General features: G+C 51.3%; 1 protein-coding gene across 1 annotated transcript in view; it reads right to left on the bottom strand.

The window, feature by feature from the left end:
* Positions 1-467: 467 nt before the first annotated feature.
* The window catches only part of BAZ1B (bromodomain adjacent to zinc finger domain 1B), a 69,527-nt gene continuing 53,392 nt past the window's right edge, over positions 468-16,602 (bottom strand). Inside the window, exons 14-20 of the mRNA XM_047712783.1 lie at positions 9,217-9,364; positions 7,611-7,758; positions 5,795-5,904; positions 3,003-3,148; positions 1,863-1,966; positions 1,186-1,558; positions 468-711 (exon numbers count right to left, since the gene is read on the bottom strand). Of these exons, the coding sequence (XP_047568739.1) occupies positions 1,201-1,558; positions 1,863-1,966; positions 3,003-3,148; positions 5,795-5,904; positions 7,611-7,758; positions 9,217-9,364 (1,014 nt within the window). The 3' untranslated portion in view covers positions 468-711; positions 1,186-1,200. The remainder of the gene's footprint in view (positions 712-1,185; positions 1,559-1,862; positions 1,967-3,002; positions 3,149-5,794; positions 5,905-7,610; positions 7,759-9,216; positions 9,365-16,602) is intronic.

Genomic DNA, 16,602 nt, shown 5'->3' with positions numbered 1-16,602 from the left:
ACAGGAGGAGGCGGAAATGGCTGGCAGGGCAGGCAGAGGGACGTCCCCGCCCCGCCGGGTCCCACCACTCGGCCGGGTCCCACCGCTCGCCCGCCGAGCCTCCACCCCCACGTCTCTGAAGGCAAGAGGACGGGCTGGGGAGGAGACGGGCGAAGTAAAGCAAACACGTTATCGTATAAACTGTACTGTACATGTGCCAAAGCAAGATGACGGAGTATTTTACAAGATGTTCTTTATACAATATCACTGCGCAAACAAGCAACTTTCGGTAACTAGAAAAGTCAATTTAAAAAACATTAAACATTTAAATTCTTTCTGCTTTTCTTCTGCTCCCCTAAGAGCTTGTGTCTGGTATGTGGGTGGGCTGGGCTCCAACACCCTCTGGCCAGATCCATCCAGGTGAAGGTCACGTGCACGATGATAAGCAGGGCTCCAGTCTCTACATGAAGTGCCTTAGGTTCTTTGTGGGTTTTTTAGTTTTTTTCAGTTTTTTTTTGTTTTTGATTTTGAAGGGGTGAGGAGGGGCGGGAGAGGGGCGAGAGCTGTCACAAAGAAGGGGAGGGGTATTCAGGAATGGCTCCAGGACATGTCCCTTTACTCTGCCCAGAGCAACAACTCAAAGAGCACGAGTGTCTCCTGATGCTGGTGAACACAGAATGCGGCACAGCGCTCACGGCTACCGTCACCTGACGGGGGAGGGGGCAGGACCGGCTTCAAGAAACAAGACTGTGTGTAAATAGAAATTAAAAAATCAACACCGCCTCCCCATTTGGCCTGATTACCCCGATCCTTCCGTGTCATGCTGCCATCCCTCCCCTCGAGACCAGAGGCTTGGCACGGTCATGGGGGCCAAAGCAGGAGGGGCCGCAGGAAAGAAAGAAAGAATAAAGGATGTGGGCCCACAAGAAAGCCATACCCTTGGCCTCTCCCTGGAAGCTCTCAGCAGGGTTAAGGCGGCCCCCTGCCCACGGGAGCCCTGGCACAGACCACCAGCCCAAGAGCGGGTTCTGCGAAGAGCTCGGCCTGCTTAGGGCCCTCTGGAGAGCTGGGCAAGGCAGCACGAGCCTGGGATGACGGGCATTTCTGGACTCCCTGTGATCTCCTCCCTTCCACATTCTTCTCCATCTTCCTCTCCCACTCCCTCCCACCCTCCCCGGCTCTCTCCGGTCCCCCCACCTCCCTTACCAGGGCCCTGCCTCTCTATTTCTTCTGCCTTCGTCCCCTGGACTGTCCAATGGCCTCTGACTCACTGTCCCCTTCATCTTCAGCAAGCCGATCGGGAAACTTCTTGCGTTTCCTGCGGACGTACGGGTGGCCGGGAAGGTGTTTATGCAGCAGAGCCACCAGACACTGTTCTGTCTTCACCGTGCAGGTCAGCACATGGCTGCCTCGGCAGTTGTAAAGCTCGGCATTGGCAAACACTTGCTTCATGTCGGTGAGAAACTCCTGCACGGAGCGGTAGCTCCCACAGGAACACTTGTTCTGCATTGTCTGGAAGTCCATGGGGTGAGTGATGACGTCGTAGTAATCCTCAGCCTCGTCTCTGGTCACGGGCTCCCTGTGGAGAAGCAGCGAACGGAGATCTGAGCACAGCCTCCAGGACAGACCGAAACCTGTTCTCGGGCCACCACTCCCGCAACGCCCACCCCGCTGCGGATGGGAAGAGGCGTGCTGACCCCGGCTGACGTGTCGTCTCTGCCGGTCTGGGGCGGGACTCCCCCGACACTCAGACACGGCCTAAAGGAAGGATCAGGGCCGTCCCTAGGACCTCTGCTTGGCGCCCCCCAGCAACTGCCTGTCTGCAGGCGCAGAGCGCCCCTAAGGCCGGTCCTGCTTCCCAGGCCCGAGCACGCGACGCGCACCTGAAGGGCCAGCTGAAGCGGTACTTGATGATCTTGTGGAGGATCTCCTCACACTTCTGCAGCTCGAGGCTCTGCCTCCGCGAGCTCCGCTTGGTCTGAAGGACCTGGCACCCAAGAAAGAGACGCATTATTACAGGTCTAAGGGAAGAGTGGACAGAACAGAAAACTATGTATCATTTGAAAAGAAGAAAAATGAAAGTTCAACCACCGTCTCGGAGCAGAGATGGTCAAAATCATCCGGCGTTCAAGGCAGGGAGCGCGCTCAGCTGGGGGGCAGCCATCGCCCCATCAGCCCCCCGCCACCCCCGCGGATGCTCCCCCAAGCAGCAGAGGGCAGGCGGCAGCTGCCCTGGTCCGGCGGTCCTGCCCGAGGTCGGCCAGAGAGGCCACCGTCACCAGCACGCCAGTGAGAGACGGACCTGGGGTTACAGGGACCACCGGCAGCCGACTCTGTGGGGCTGCGGCTCCGAGGAAAGCAAGGCAAGAGGTACAATTCCTCTCCCGCAGCCTCCTGCTTAGCACGTGGGAGCTACGCGGCGGAGGAGGAAAGGGTGGGCGTCCCCTTCAGGGAGCCATCGCTGCTGTGACTCAGCGATCGGAGCCCCAGGCTTGAAGGGTTAACGAGGTCTGGGCCAGCAGAAGGATCTCGCAGCCCCTCGAGCTCCCTAACGGTTTGCTTTATGCCCTGCCCCACCCCCAACCCCAGTTCCCTCTGCCGAAGTCCGTCCGCTTCCAAGAGCCTCTCACGGCTCTTTAAAGCCCCAGTGAAATCTGAGGGAAATCCACTGAAATTACACCGCGGACGGGCAGAGGGGAGGCGCGCACCCCTCCCGCAACAACTGTGGGCAAAAGACCCGAGAGTGCTGAGGCGCCAACATTGCTGACATTCCCACAATGGAGACCCAGCCCCTCGGAGCTGCTGGAGACACATGGATACTATTTTAAAATCCTTAACGAGTCACAGGCTGCCTATTAACTCGGGGAGACGACGTCCGCGGGCTGAGCGGGGGATGCCGGACATAGCTGCTCCTGGGGGGCCAGGGCCGCCTCCAAAGGGGGGGCCCCACCTGTTGCCGGCCGGACGCCCTGCACTGGAGTGGGGACTGACCGACCGCCGCGGGGAGGACGGGAATCACTCACCAGCTCCTCGACCTCTGCATCCTCCACAGGCGGCGCCTTTGGCCGAGACTTCCTGGCGGGATGCGGCTTCTTACCCGGCCGGCGCCCCGGCCTCGCTGCAGCGGGGAGGACGCCCTGCTTGGCCCGGGCCGTCTTTCGAGGTCTCACTGGAACAGAAAACATGGACTTCAGAGCCGACAGGGGATGGGGAGCACATCTGCGGGACGCAGAGAGCATCTGGTCCAGCAGGGCGACAGCTCCGTTTGGTCGTACGGCACTCCTGCCCTTTCTCTCCTGCCCCGAGGGGACACTTGAAAGGTGGAGAAGCAGACGCACGGACACCTCTCGGCTGCTGAGGCCCTTCCACGAGCCCCTTGGGAAGGCCAGTCCCTTCGGAACAGCACCTCCCCGCCCTGCACTGCTCACAGCTAGTCCCGCGAACACGGCCTCTGAAGGAGCCCACGGCGAGGCGGCGCAGGCCGGGAGAGGCCGCGTGCTGACCGCTCTGCTGGACCCCGCAGAGCCCGAGTGGGCCTGCGAGTGCGTGTGCTCACATGTGAGGTGGCATCTGGCTGGAGGGCAGTTCCCGCCTTCTAGTTCCCCCAAGGAATCCTACACTTGCCGCCACCATCTTCTGAGAGCAAAACCGATACCTACTCGAAGTCGTTCTCCGTGAACCCAATTTAAGCTCAGCCCAGTCCTGCTTTCTTGCATTTCTGAAAACCAGACAGTGGGCCAGACCACTGCCATAAGAGCTTTGCCCGGCACCCCCAAAGGGAGAATAAGGAATACAAAGGTCCCCCAGATGACCCGTGTCTCAGGCTGACAACGGGTAGTCGACGTCAGACAAACCAACATTTCTCAATTCGTCCCCAGGGAGCGACACTCCATTAGGATTAGCTCAGGGGCGCCTGGGGTGCTCAATCATTAAGGGTCTGCCTTCGGCTCAGGTCATGATCCCAGGGTCCGGAGATCGAACCCTGTATCGGGCTCCCTGCTCAGCGGGAAGCCTGCTCCTCCCCCTCCCACTTTCCCCTGCTTGTGCTCCCTCTCCCGCTGTGTCTCTGTCAAATACATAAATAAAATCTTAAAAAAAAAAAAAAAAAAAAAGCTTCTCCACTGAACACATTTTCCCTTCAAAGTAGGGAGGTGATATTTGTACAAAAACAGAAATATACAGAGCCAGTGACGGAAAGAATCAATAAACAATGTTTCACTCTACTTCTAGACCCTGATAACCCTTCACTGGCTATTTTAAGGTCTCCAAGCTCAAGGCCAGGCAGGAAGAGAGAAGAAGCTGACACCAAGGATGAGACTCAGAATGCTAGAGACAGCCACCAACCTAGGGCCTTGAGGTGGGACCCAGGGAAGACCACATCCCCGGTAGCCTAAACAATGGAGAAGACAAAGAACTCCCAAGTACCAACACTTCCCAGACTCCTTTGGCAGGTAAGACCCTAGAAACCTGGAGAAAACGATTTCTTAGAAAGAAAACAGTTAACCTGCAAGAGGAAAGCATCCACGACTCTGAAAACCAACACAATGAGCACACTGTGACATTCGGGATCTAGTCCCGAACAGGCCTGCACCCCAGTCGCTCTCTCCAGCTAGCAGACGAGGTCCCTCCGTAATCTGGGGTTCAGGGACTACGTGTCTCCTGACCCTGGACAACTGCGAGATCATGCCAGTGAACAAACGGAAGGAGCCCTCAGGAACGAGAGAAAGGAAGGTGTTCCCAACGGAGAGCCCTGCATGACTGCGAGGACGGTGGCGGGCGTGCAAACCCAGACCGCTCCGGGCTGTAGTGGCGCCCCTGCTGCAAGACTGGTCACACCAAGCATCTTCTCAGGCTCCCAACGCTCCGAGTGCTATGACCTTGGGACTGTATCATCTCTTCAAAAGCTCATCAAAATCTTGATCCGTGATCTCTTCCCACTAACCCACAAGGAAGGGTCTGGTCTGTTCTGCAGAGGCGGCTGTAAAAGGCCGGGCTACAGAGCTTTAGGTTTACCCAAGAAAATGACTCCTGAAGAATGGCCATTAGAGAGTGAGAGTCAGGGCGCCTGGGTGGCTCAGTGGGTTAAAGCCTCTGCCTTCGGCTCAGGTCATGATCCCAGGGTCCTGGGATCGAGCCCCGCATCGGGCTCTCTGCTCAGCGGGGAGCCTGCTTCCACCTCTCTCTCTGCCTGCCTCTCTGCCTACTTGTGATCTGTCAAATAAATAAATCTTAAAAAAAAAAAAAAAAAAAGAGAGAGTGCAAGTCAAAGAGGTTAAGTGTAAAGAAGAGCCCCCCACATCCCCCACGGGCATCTAGTGAGAAACTGATCTGAACCTTCCTAACAACCACCCAAAGCCATGAAGAAACTAGTCTTCTCTTTTCACACTAGCCAAGCTAGCCCCCTGCACACGATGACAAAGAGGAAACATCACTTCTCTGAAAGCAGCGCTGCAGCAGAAGCCAAGCCCACGGTTAGGAGCGAACAGCAGGCCTAGGCCTTCCTTACCCCCAGTCCCCACTGTCCCCACACCCTGAGTGGCCTGCCCCAGCAGACTCTGCATAGACACATTTGGGGCTTTGGATTCCACTAAATCTCGGCCCGAATGTTCTTAAGACCAAGCCATCCAACCTCCCACTAGGAAGGTGGTTACGTGGCACCTTAAAAATCCTTTTAAAACCACAGCAGTGTAGTCACCCCACAGCCACGACACGTGAGAGAGAAGACGGCCCGACAGCAGAGCTGGGTGGGCGGCTACTGCCAACCCGGTCCTCCCAAGCCAGCCTGGAAAACCGTGAAGGCAAATGGGACACTTACATCGCAGCCCGGCCACCTCGTAGTCCGCCTCCTCCTCCTCTTCCTCCTCCTCCTCATCATCGCTCTCATCATCTTCACTGTCCTCAGAGGCGGACTCTTCCGTGTAATTCCTGTAGGGAGGGAAACACATATAGGGAACATGGTTCCAGGCCCAAGTGGTCCTAAGAAAGGACGCAGTCCCACGGGGAACCCTCGTCACAGACCGGGCAGAGCTGATGGCGAGGGGAGTGAACCTGACTCAAGGCCAGGACTCGGGCCATGGCACGAGCGCCCAAGTGTCAGCAGCAGGTCTCCCCCGCCAGGCTCCAAACGCTTTCCCACCTCTCCTCACATCAACCGATACAAAAACCTATTCCTTTTGTCTCACAAAATCACCCGGATAATGTGACATTTCAGCTATTAAAAGCTGTTCCCAACTCTGGGTGGACTGAAAGGATCAACGGCCTGGACAGGTGTTCCGCCACCTTGATGGCCCCCTTCCAGGAGTGGAACAGCTTGCGGATGACCGTCACATCAAAGCCGTGGTAATCCCAGCTCAGAACAGCTGGTGCAGAGCCCCGCCATCTCAGGGCAGTGCGCCTTACTTGGCTCCAAGTGCAGCTGGGGGGGTAACGAGAGTAACCGGGGAACGCTGTTAGATGGGGTCAGGGTTACACAGCTCTGCCCCCTCAGAGACCACGCCAGAGCGCCTACGAGCTGCCCTTTCACCACCTCAAACTGCAACATGGAAAACAACGGTACTAACTTGGCAAGTCTCAGGCATCTTTACGAGGCCTCACTGGGATGAGGATGAAGAACAAAGCACGACCCCTACCCTCAGGACACTAACACCCTCGCGGGGAGACAGTCCCATGTCAGGCAAGACGCACGGAAAGACTGAGAGATGGACGCTTGGCTGGAACAGAGAAAGGATCAACCCGAAGAATGTAAAAACATTTCACAAAAGCAGTGCCATTTTAGGTAGGCCACGGGCCGGTCCCTCAGTTCTAGGGAGAGGGACTACTCCCAGCCAGGAGGCAAGCCCAGCAGGCAAGGATACCCAGGGGAGGGCCTGCAGAGAGCACACGGCAGGGGATAAGGGCTCACAAAAACAGACCGGTATCGTGCAAGTCTCAGAAATGAGGCCAAACAGTCTGGAGTTTTCTAGAGGCGATGGAAAGCCTTAAATTTCAGGATAGTGACATGAGCTTATCTTTATGCCTAAACTGTTCTGGTGCCCCCTCCACAGCTGGATGAACAGGATGGGCAAACGCTGAGGTAAGGAGCTGAGAAGCCTCCAAAGGAGCCCGGAGGAGAGATGGAGGCGGGCGACCGACAACAGGGACCACGGAGAGTGGGCAACAGGAGATGGAATCCTGAGATGTCTGGACACGGAACCGGCGTCAAAAGAGCACGGAAGCTGAGGGAGAGGAAGATGTCCAAGCCGACCCCAGAGTTCTAACCATGAAAAAGAAGGGAAAACAACAGGCATAGATAAGGAAGGTCATGAGTTCCAGGACTCTGAGCAGGGGGTGACTGCAGAAGTCACCGCGAAGGGGGCAAAGTAGAAGCAACGAGAGAGAAATGTTATCTGAGAAGAAGGTATGATGCCAAGATAGAGCTCACGTCTGGTAGTGAAAATAGCGAAAACCAGGAATGTCAACATTGAGCTGAAATGAAATCAGAGCCCTGTGAGCTCCTACGGTAGTAATTCCAATGATCGGCTCCGTATGCAAAAGATGAACTTAAACTCCTTAAAATCATCCTGTTTGAATAACTACAGCTTAACTGTGAACAGCCATCTCACGGATTTGTTTCCGAGAGAAGAAATTCTCACCTGCCACGGGAGTTGCGCCTGGCGGTCGCAGGCTGGCAAGCAGGGCACTGCCACTCGCCGTCTGGGACCTCGTAGAGGGCGGGCCTCAGACAGAACAGGTGGAAGGCTTTATTACATTCATCGCACAAGATCAGCTTGTCATCCTCACCTGCAAGGAGAAAAACCTATATGACGGCACTGCTGGGAGCACGGCGACGGTCAGCGAGCTGTAATGAAGAGCCACTCGCCCTCGATTAGCACCACGGGGGAGCAAACAGTCCAGCAGAGTATTATCCCATTTTTTTCCTAATGCAGTCATTTCTGAAAAGAAATGCAGCACAGGGATGCCTGGTGGCTCAGCTGGTGGAACGTCTACCTTTGGCTCGGGTCATGATCTCAGGGTGCTGCGATCGAGCCCCGTGTCAGGCTTCCTGCTCAGCAGCAAGGAGTCTGTTTTCCCTACCCCTGCTCGTGCTCTCTCTCACATACACAAATAAAATAAAATCTTAAAAAAAAAAAGTCTTAAAAAAAAGAAAGAAGGAAATGTAGCATAAACGAGGCTACTGGTAATTTAAACCCAGGCCTTCTGACTTACATCCCCAAACCCAGCTCGGCCTAGGAGAGGGCAGTTCCAGCATTTACGAAGCAACAGCAAAATCCAAGTCACAAGAACGGTCGCTGCTCACCTCCCGCTAAGAAACGAACCCCCGTGAAGCACGCCATTTACTGCCCGTCCTCTCCCTCACCCCCGGCGCTTCCCAACTTCTGTCTGACATGGTTTCTCTTAAACCACCTGGTGCCAAAAAGGCACAGAACGGACACGACACGGTCACCTCCCTCTCCAACCTTCACTCTAAAACAGCGTTTAGAGCAATGAACAGGTTTTTCACGGGTTTTTCTATCCTTGCGAATTAAACCCTAACCGACCTCACAAAATAACGTTAGCCACCGAGGAGTCACTAGCTCGAGGGCTATTAGTCATGAAGTTTCTTTCACACGGGTTCTAGAAGCTGTGACCATTAGAGTCCCAAACGCCCTGCTCTGCAGGACTCGGGCAGTGGGCCCGGCGGGAGTGTGGAAATACTGCCCTCTGCTGGCAGATGTCTTTCGTCATGGATGACTACAAACTCCAGGAGATGAGAAAAGAGATTTAAAATTTTAGGTTGGAGGCGCCTGGGTGGCTCAGTGGGTTGGGCCTCTGCCTTCGGCCTAGGTCATGATCTCGGGTCCTGGGATCAAGCCCCGCGTCAGGCTCTCTGCTCGGCGGGGAGCCTGCTTCCCTTCCTCTCTCTCTGCCTACTTCTCTGCCTACTTGTGATCTCGCTGTCAAATAAATAAAATCTAAAAAATAAATAAATAAAAAATAAAATTTTAGACTGATTTTTCCCCTGCAGAAAATTTAAAGATTGGAGAGATAAACTGCTCTTATCCTCAAATTTAAGGAACAAGGCGCTTGCTTTGATTTACTTCATGTAAAAGAGCATTTTACAGACCTCTGGAAGAAGGTAAATCTGTCCCACTGTACTTCAAAGTCAGGTGCCCGGAATTCTTCAGGGGAGAAAATATCTTTGGAATGGAAATTCTGGTCCCTACTGCACTCAGATAAGCAACATTGATCTAAACATACCTTTCTTTCGACAAACTTTGCATCGAGCATTTTCTGCTGACATATCCCACTTAATACAGGCATCCAGCATCCCAAGCAGAACGTGCATCCGGGAGAAAGTCTGAGCCTCACGGATTGCGGTCTTCCACTTTTCCAGAGCAGATGCGACCTGAACAGAGACCAAACCAGGTCAGCATTACTACAATGACCTCAAGGACATGACACACAGATTTTTCACATAGTACTGACACAGAGCATGCACTGAGCACTAGAGCAGAAGAAGAGGCGAGAGAATGCTGAGTACGTCCCCTCCTAGAGCCTCTCCACCCCTCACGCATTTATTTTACAGCAAAAATCAAGGCTCATAAGAGTGAGAAAACTTGCCAAAGGTTACACAAAGAATGAAGGCAGGGGTGAGGGGTGATGAGAGACCTGTCTGTACCAATGAAATCCACTTAAAGATTCAGTACCATTTAAAAGCGGGAACACTTGAGGAACCCTGTCCTGAGCTAACACAACTCTGGTTAACAAGATGACAGGTCTCTGCAGTACATGCCACAATCCCAGATTACAGGGCCTGGACATTACAGTAAATACCATCTATAAAGCATTCGACAACACTTAAAAATATTAAGTACTGATACAAAGCATTCCTTTTGGCTTTATCACCAACTTCTAAGTGAAACTTTCAGAGGGCCAGGGCTTAGGCTGACTTCCTTCTGGGCAGTTACTCTCAGCATAACAGACACTTGCCTCCTCCCATCATGAGAAAATCTTAATTAATTCAGAATGACCCAGGAAAACATAGTTAGAACGCAGGAAAATATAATCAGGAATTTCAATGATAAAACACAACGCTCACTTCTATGTAAAATAGACATTCTAAGGAAAAACAGAAATGCCATTTTAGGATAATTAACTTATTTCTATTACTGTTTCTTTAGTCAAAAGGTGTTTTTTTTAGGTGTTCAAAGTATTTCTTGCCTAAATGATCAGGTAAGCATCTGCAGAGACAAATGCCTCCACAGGTGTCATCATTCTCAGACAGGCAGAAACCACCACAGAGGGGGTGCCTGGGGGGGGCTCCGTCAGTTCAGCATCTGCCTTCACCTTGGGTCACGATCCCAGGGTCCTAGGATAGAGCCCCACATCTGGCTCCCTGCTCAACAGAGAGCCTGCTTCTCTCTCTGCCTGCCGCTGCCCCTGCTTCTGCTCTGTCCCTCTCTCCCTCTGACAAATAAAATCCTTAAACAAAAGAAAGAAAGAAAGAAAAAGAAACCACCACAGAGATGGGCAAAGGTAAGGGTCAGGCCCTCCCTATAGCAGAGGCTGAGAGAGGAGATCATTCCACTATCATCCACCCTGTGGGGGCCATATGCCTTAACCCGGTCATGCGTACAGTGAAGTCCAGGGAGCAGTGCACTGCTTGGGCAACTGGACTAGCTCTAGCTAGCTGACCACCCCGCTGCTGCACTGCCCTGCCCCACGCCAGGCAAAGGCATCTATCTGAAGTGAGTCTTCCTCCTACAGGAAGGGCTAGTTATGCTGAAGGCCATCGGCTGTAAAACAGAGCTGCCAAGGGACACTGAGCTATTTCTGAAGCTGTGGTGCGAGGGTTGACAGACGGGAACAAAGGCTGCCCCTTCTCTTTCTTCTGGAAACAGAGAACCACAGAGAGCCCTGTGTGCATAAACTCATAAACAACGAGAATACGTAACATAAACACAACAAAAATGAGAGGCTGCTACAACTCTAGTACAATCGGGCCCATTCCTCAACCCTCAGTGCAGCTAGTTCAACACTTGCCCTCAAAACACAGTACAACTGCCTTCCTCCCCGCTCAGAGATCCTCCATCATCTGTGAGGTCCACACCACAGCTGGCCTCAGGGCAGTGGAGAGCCGACATATGCCACCACCCAGGTCCTCTTACTGTGTGAACAACCCACATCCCGCCGATGGAACGTGGATTTAGGAATTTTAAGTCCAGTCCCTACACAGAGTGCCTATTTGGAACAGGCGCGCGCGTGGCTAAAATGGGCTTTGCTGTCCTCTAGTGGACACTCGGATGCACACACATAGGAAAAAGTCCTATCAGCAGACAGTATTGCCTTTTACTTATTTCCTATGAACCGTAAGATCTGAGCCCTCAGTAGGGCAGCCAGCCTCATTAAAACACAAGCAAACCACCACCAGCACCCGGAGCAGCCAGCGGCTCAGAAGGCTGAGCGCCCAACTCCCCACTTCAGCCCAGGCCACCACGTAGGCCGTGGGACTGAGCCCAGGTCAGGCTCAACGCAGGGTCTGCCGAAGACTCTCTCTCCCTCGGCCCTCCTTCTACACTCACACTCTCTCTCAAATAAATCTTTTTTAAAAACCCTGAAAGGTCTTAGAAGTAAGTTATTTAATCTTATTTTAATGCATATATAGTTTCTATGTTAACAAGTTCAGCTTGTAAAGAAAAACAGTGGTTTTACGTGTATCTGCAGAGCTATACAACTATCAACATAACCTTAATTCAAACACTTTCATCACCCCCAAAAGAAAACCTGCACCCCCACTAGCAGTCACTCCCCACTCTCCACCCCAGCCTACCACTTGCCCAGCCTTAGAGAACCACTAATCTACTTTTGGTCTGGAGATTTTCTTCTTCTGGACATTACATATAACGTGTGGCTTTTTGTGACTGCCTTCCTGGGGCATAATTTTTCTAGGGCACATAATAGTAGCATGTAACAGTACTTTATTTAAGAGTACTTTACTCCATTGTAAGTGCTGAACATTCTTCCACCGTATGGATCAATCAGTCACATTCTGTTTATCCATTCATCGGGTGATGGAATTTTGGTTGTTTCCTTTTTCTGGCTATCATAAATCACACTGCTATGAATATTTGTGCACATTTGTATAACTTTCATTTATTAATTCTGCCCAAGGTCTCCCAGCTATTTGGGACCAGGTCTCCTTCACATCTCCACAATAGCAATGCTCCTGACATTACAGATACTGGATAATCACTAGCAGTCGGTTAAACCCACCAAGTTATCCACCCAGACCAGCCCAGATTCCAAACAACCTCTAATTTTGAGGGCAAAACATTAGGCACTCAAGATTTAAAAGACCATCCTGGTTTCCCATCATTGGAAAAAAATTCCAAACAGGCTAACACGTTAAAACAAAACCCCACCAAAACAAACAAACAAACAAAACCCACACCATTTTCAAAGACACGGGGGTTTTTTTGTTTTTGGTTTTTTAAGACACAGCTTTTAGAAACAGATGAACAGTGGCAACTAAGTTTTGACACTCAACACTAGTGGCATCCAGTAAAATCCTGTGTCTGACAATGCTCCTGGATGGCTAAACACATTATCCTGATGAAAAATTCAAATGCTCCAGCATGTTTAAGTAAAGGTGGTTCCTAGGTAGAAGTGGGTACGACAGAATGAAAGCGAAGCCGCCTTGTATGCAAAGTCACCATGAATCCCTTTACTAACAGGAAAAAGGCAATATCCCATCTTGAAAGGACAGGACAAGGCTTCCGACCATATTCTTCCACAAAACAACATTTAAAATGAAGAAGAGATAATCAGGCTGTCAGGACAAATGCATCCAAAGTAAACAGACAGCCTAACAGAACCCAGGATTTTACCAAATTATACAAGGTCCTTCCCACTTAATGCAAAAAGAAACAAACAAACATTAAATATTTGAAATCATCTGGACTATTACAAAAGGGGATTCAAGAAACAATCTACTTCTTTAAGTAAGGAAACGGAGACCCCTGCTGAAGACGGATACTAACGGACTCGCAACCACCTGCCGCCACACGACACGGGCTGGCCGGGGCCACACAGAACCCTCCAAAGCAACGGCCAGCAGAAAATTTCAGAGCGGTGGCAACGCCGACCTTCGGTCGGGAACTGCAGGCAGGTCATAATGCCACTTTAACAGAGAACACTGTTGAACTACTTAGTAGGCAACCTAATTGATTTTCCAAGAAACTCGTCCATGCTTTCCGTTGGTGTACTATAGGCCTGGGCCCCAACGGTCGGTCAACCTGCGCAGCGCTCAGACTTTCCTCCCAATCATACTAAGAATGAAGTCTCCTATGATAGGCTAAAAAGAGGTTACTCTGCTACGGCGGAAAGTACTAAAGAAGAACCTGAGAATTCTATAGCTACTACTTCCCAAGAGAAGAAAATGTTACTGGTAAAGAAATGCCAAGGAAAGATCACATCAAGAAAGAGACTCTTCCGGCAGAGTTAACAAAGCCCATGGAATACTTGGCGAGGCTAAAACTGGTGCCTAACCAGAAGAGACTGAGCAGAGGAGACGATACACCACTGACTCGGACTCCACCCGGAAGGTGACCCACACGCTACATGCAGCCATTAAACGGAGCACACGGCAGTGAGAACCCAGTCCCAGGAAGGTGCTGACACGTGTCCAGTCTCTGGATCTACGCCAGGAACTACAGACCTTGATCTAACTGAATACTCGCTCTCTGCTCCTTACCTCCCCCACCCCCAGGACTCTCCTTTCATCATCACACATCAACTTGGCCTTGGGAAGAAAGGGAAAAGGACAACAGCGTACACAGATCTGAGGCGCTTCTGAGGGTGCACTCACTCTGTGTAAACGCCGAGGGCAGAACAAGGAGCAGCTATCAGAGAGGAGAAAGCCAATTTCAGCTCAATCCAACCAGGTCTATGCCCCCTTCCATGACTGGATTAACTCCTGCTTATTCTCCAAACCCGGGCTGACACATCCGCCCCTCTGGGGAGTTCTCCCTCCCCTGCCCCAGGTGTCCCTCACAGGTAGGCTGAGTCTTGCGCTTTCTCGCCAGGACCTGTCACTCCACCACAATCATCCCTCCCACTCAAACAGGACTCTTGGAGGGCAAGGACTCCTGGCTCCTCCTCATCGCTACAACCTCCAGACTCACCACAGGACTGCCCAAGACAAGCCTTTACCAGCTGGGTGCGAAAAGAAGGAAATAAGGAAAAGGGAGAGAGAAATCACACACAAAGGAAAGGATTCTATGGGATAATGCCTGGGACCTCTCTTAACGCAGTGATTTCATGTTCTTATCTTTGAAAGTAATCTTATGCAAAAAGCTAACAGACAAAACAGAAAAAAATGGAGCTGCTAATTATTCTAATAAAGACAAACCAAAGAAGACGTAACGTTCATCAGTAAGGAATCAAGGAGCTGAGAAAACACGGTATCATATAGATCTACATGGACTGAGTGGGGGGAGACACACAGAATATGTTGATGGGTAAGAGACTGCAGAACACAACGCAGATGATTCCATTCCAGATGATTCCATTCTGTAAAATTCCAGTAAAACTATCTTCATAGGTACCTAGGTAGCTCAGTGGGTTAAAGCCTCTGTCTTCGGCTCAGGTCATGACCCCAGAGTCCTAGGATCGAGCCCCGCATCGCATCGGGCTCTCTGCTCAGCAGGGAGCCTGCTTCCTCCTCTCTCTGTCTCTGCCTGCCTCTCTGCCTACTTGCGATCTCTGTCAAATAAATAAATAAAATCTTTTTTTTTTTTAAAGATTTTATTTATTTGACAGAGAGGGAGCGATCACAAGTAGGCAGAGAGGCAGGCAGAGAGAGAGGGGGAAGCAGGCTCCCCGCTGAGCAGAGAGCCCAATGAGGGGCTTGATCCCAGGACCCTGGGGTCATGACCTAAGCCGAAGGCAGAGGCTCAACCCACCCAGGCGCCCCAAATAAATAAAATCTTAAAACAAAACAAAACTATCTTCGTGTGCATACAGAAAACACAATGAACTATGAAAAGTGAGATTCTTGGGGAGCAAAACTAGGATGGGAGTTGTTTCGTATCTTACCTACCTCTCACACTGGATTTACTTACAACAGGCATGTTACTTTTAAAACTTAAAAACCAGAAAACTGGATATCCACATGCAAAAAACTGAATTTAGACACTTAGTCTACAAATATTAATTCAAAATGGATCAAAGGTTTAAACGTAAAAGCTAAAAGTTCTAGGACAGGTAGAAAAAAAGAGAGGGGAAAGACACTGGATGTGTGACACTGAATGTGGCAAGGATCTCCTGGATACGACACAGCAAGCAGAAGCAACAGAAGAAAACTGGTAAGGCGGAATTCACCAAACTGGAAAACTTCTGTGCATCAGAGGATGGCATCAACAGGATGAAAAGGCAGCTCACAGGATGGGAGAATGTAGTTGCAAATCATACAACTGATAAAGGATTAATGCCCAGAACATATGAAGAACCTACATAACTCAGCGACAGAAAGACACAATCCAATTAAAAGACCGCTGACTACTCAAAGACACATTTCCCCCAAAGAAGACAAACGGCCGACAAGCACACTGCCCCTCACTAATTATTAGGGAAATGCAGATCAAAACCGTGAACTACCACCTCGCACCCGTCAGCATGCCTGCAATCACAGAAAGACAGAAAGAGAACGTGACGGGCGCTGGCAAGAATGTAGAGAAGCGAGAACCCCGTGCACCACCGTCGGGCATTGAAAATGGTGCGGCCGCCGAGGACACAAGGCGGTTCTTGAAGAAGCTAAAGAGAATTACTACACGATGCAGCAGCTCTACCTCTGGGTATAGAGCCAGAAGAACTGAAAGTAAGAATTGGAACAGACAGCTGTACGCCCGTGCTCCCAGCAGCATTACTGGATGTGAGGGCCATCTGGCTCTGACACCGGTCACCCCACAGTTCTCCAGGACTCCTGGCTGGTGCGGCTGGCTGGTTGGCAGTCTCCTCCCTCCCTCACTGCACAGCCCTCCTGAGGCCATGCACCTGCCACAAAGGACAACCTTCTCCAACACATAGGATCATCCTTCGTCCTTCAACCAAGGGCACACAGCGGCATCCCCTGCTAGAGGTTCCAAACTAGCTCTCAAGGCCCACAACACCGCATCCACAACAGCCAGGAGGTGGAAGGGACCCAAGTGTGCACCGCTGGATGAACACACAACGAGGCATATACACGGAGTGGAACATTACTCGGTCCTAAAGGGAAATTCTAGCACATAACGCAACAGAGATGAGCTCTGCAAACGTTACGCTAAGTTAAACAAACTAGTCACGGAAAGACATATACGGTGATTCCACTTCTACGTAACACTATTCAGAGTTAGTTGAACCCACGGACCCAGAAAGAAAATGGGGTTGCCAGGGGTCGAGGGGACAGCGAATCGGGTAGTGCAGTCTTTGGTGGGGACAGTTTCAGTCTGGGAAGATGAGAACGTTCTGGAGATGGATGACGGTGACAGGTGCACAACACTGTGAATGTACGTAACAACACACGACATAACAACAGTTAAGATGCCACATTGTTCCTTATGTGATTTTACCACCATTTTTAACAATTTAAAAACTGCTACCGCC

This window comes from Lutra lutra, chromosome 18 (assembly GCF_902655055.1).
Source record: "Lutra lutra chromosome 18, mLutLut1.2, whole genome shotgun sequence".
NCBI classification, from domain to species: domain Eukaryota; kingdom Metazoa; phylum Chordata; class Mammalia; order Carnivora; family Mustelidae; genus Lutra; species Lutra lutra.
The sequence above is the reverse complement of the archived record's forward strand: the minus strand, read 5'-3'. Positions and strand labels throughout refer to the sequence as shown.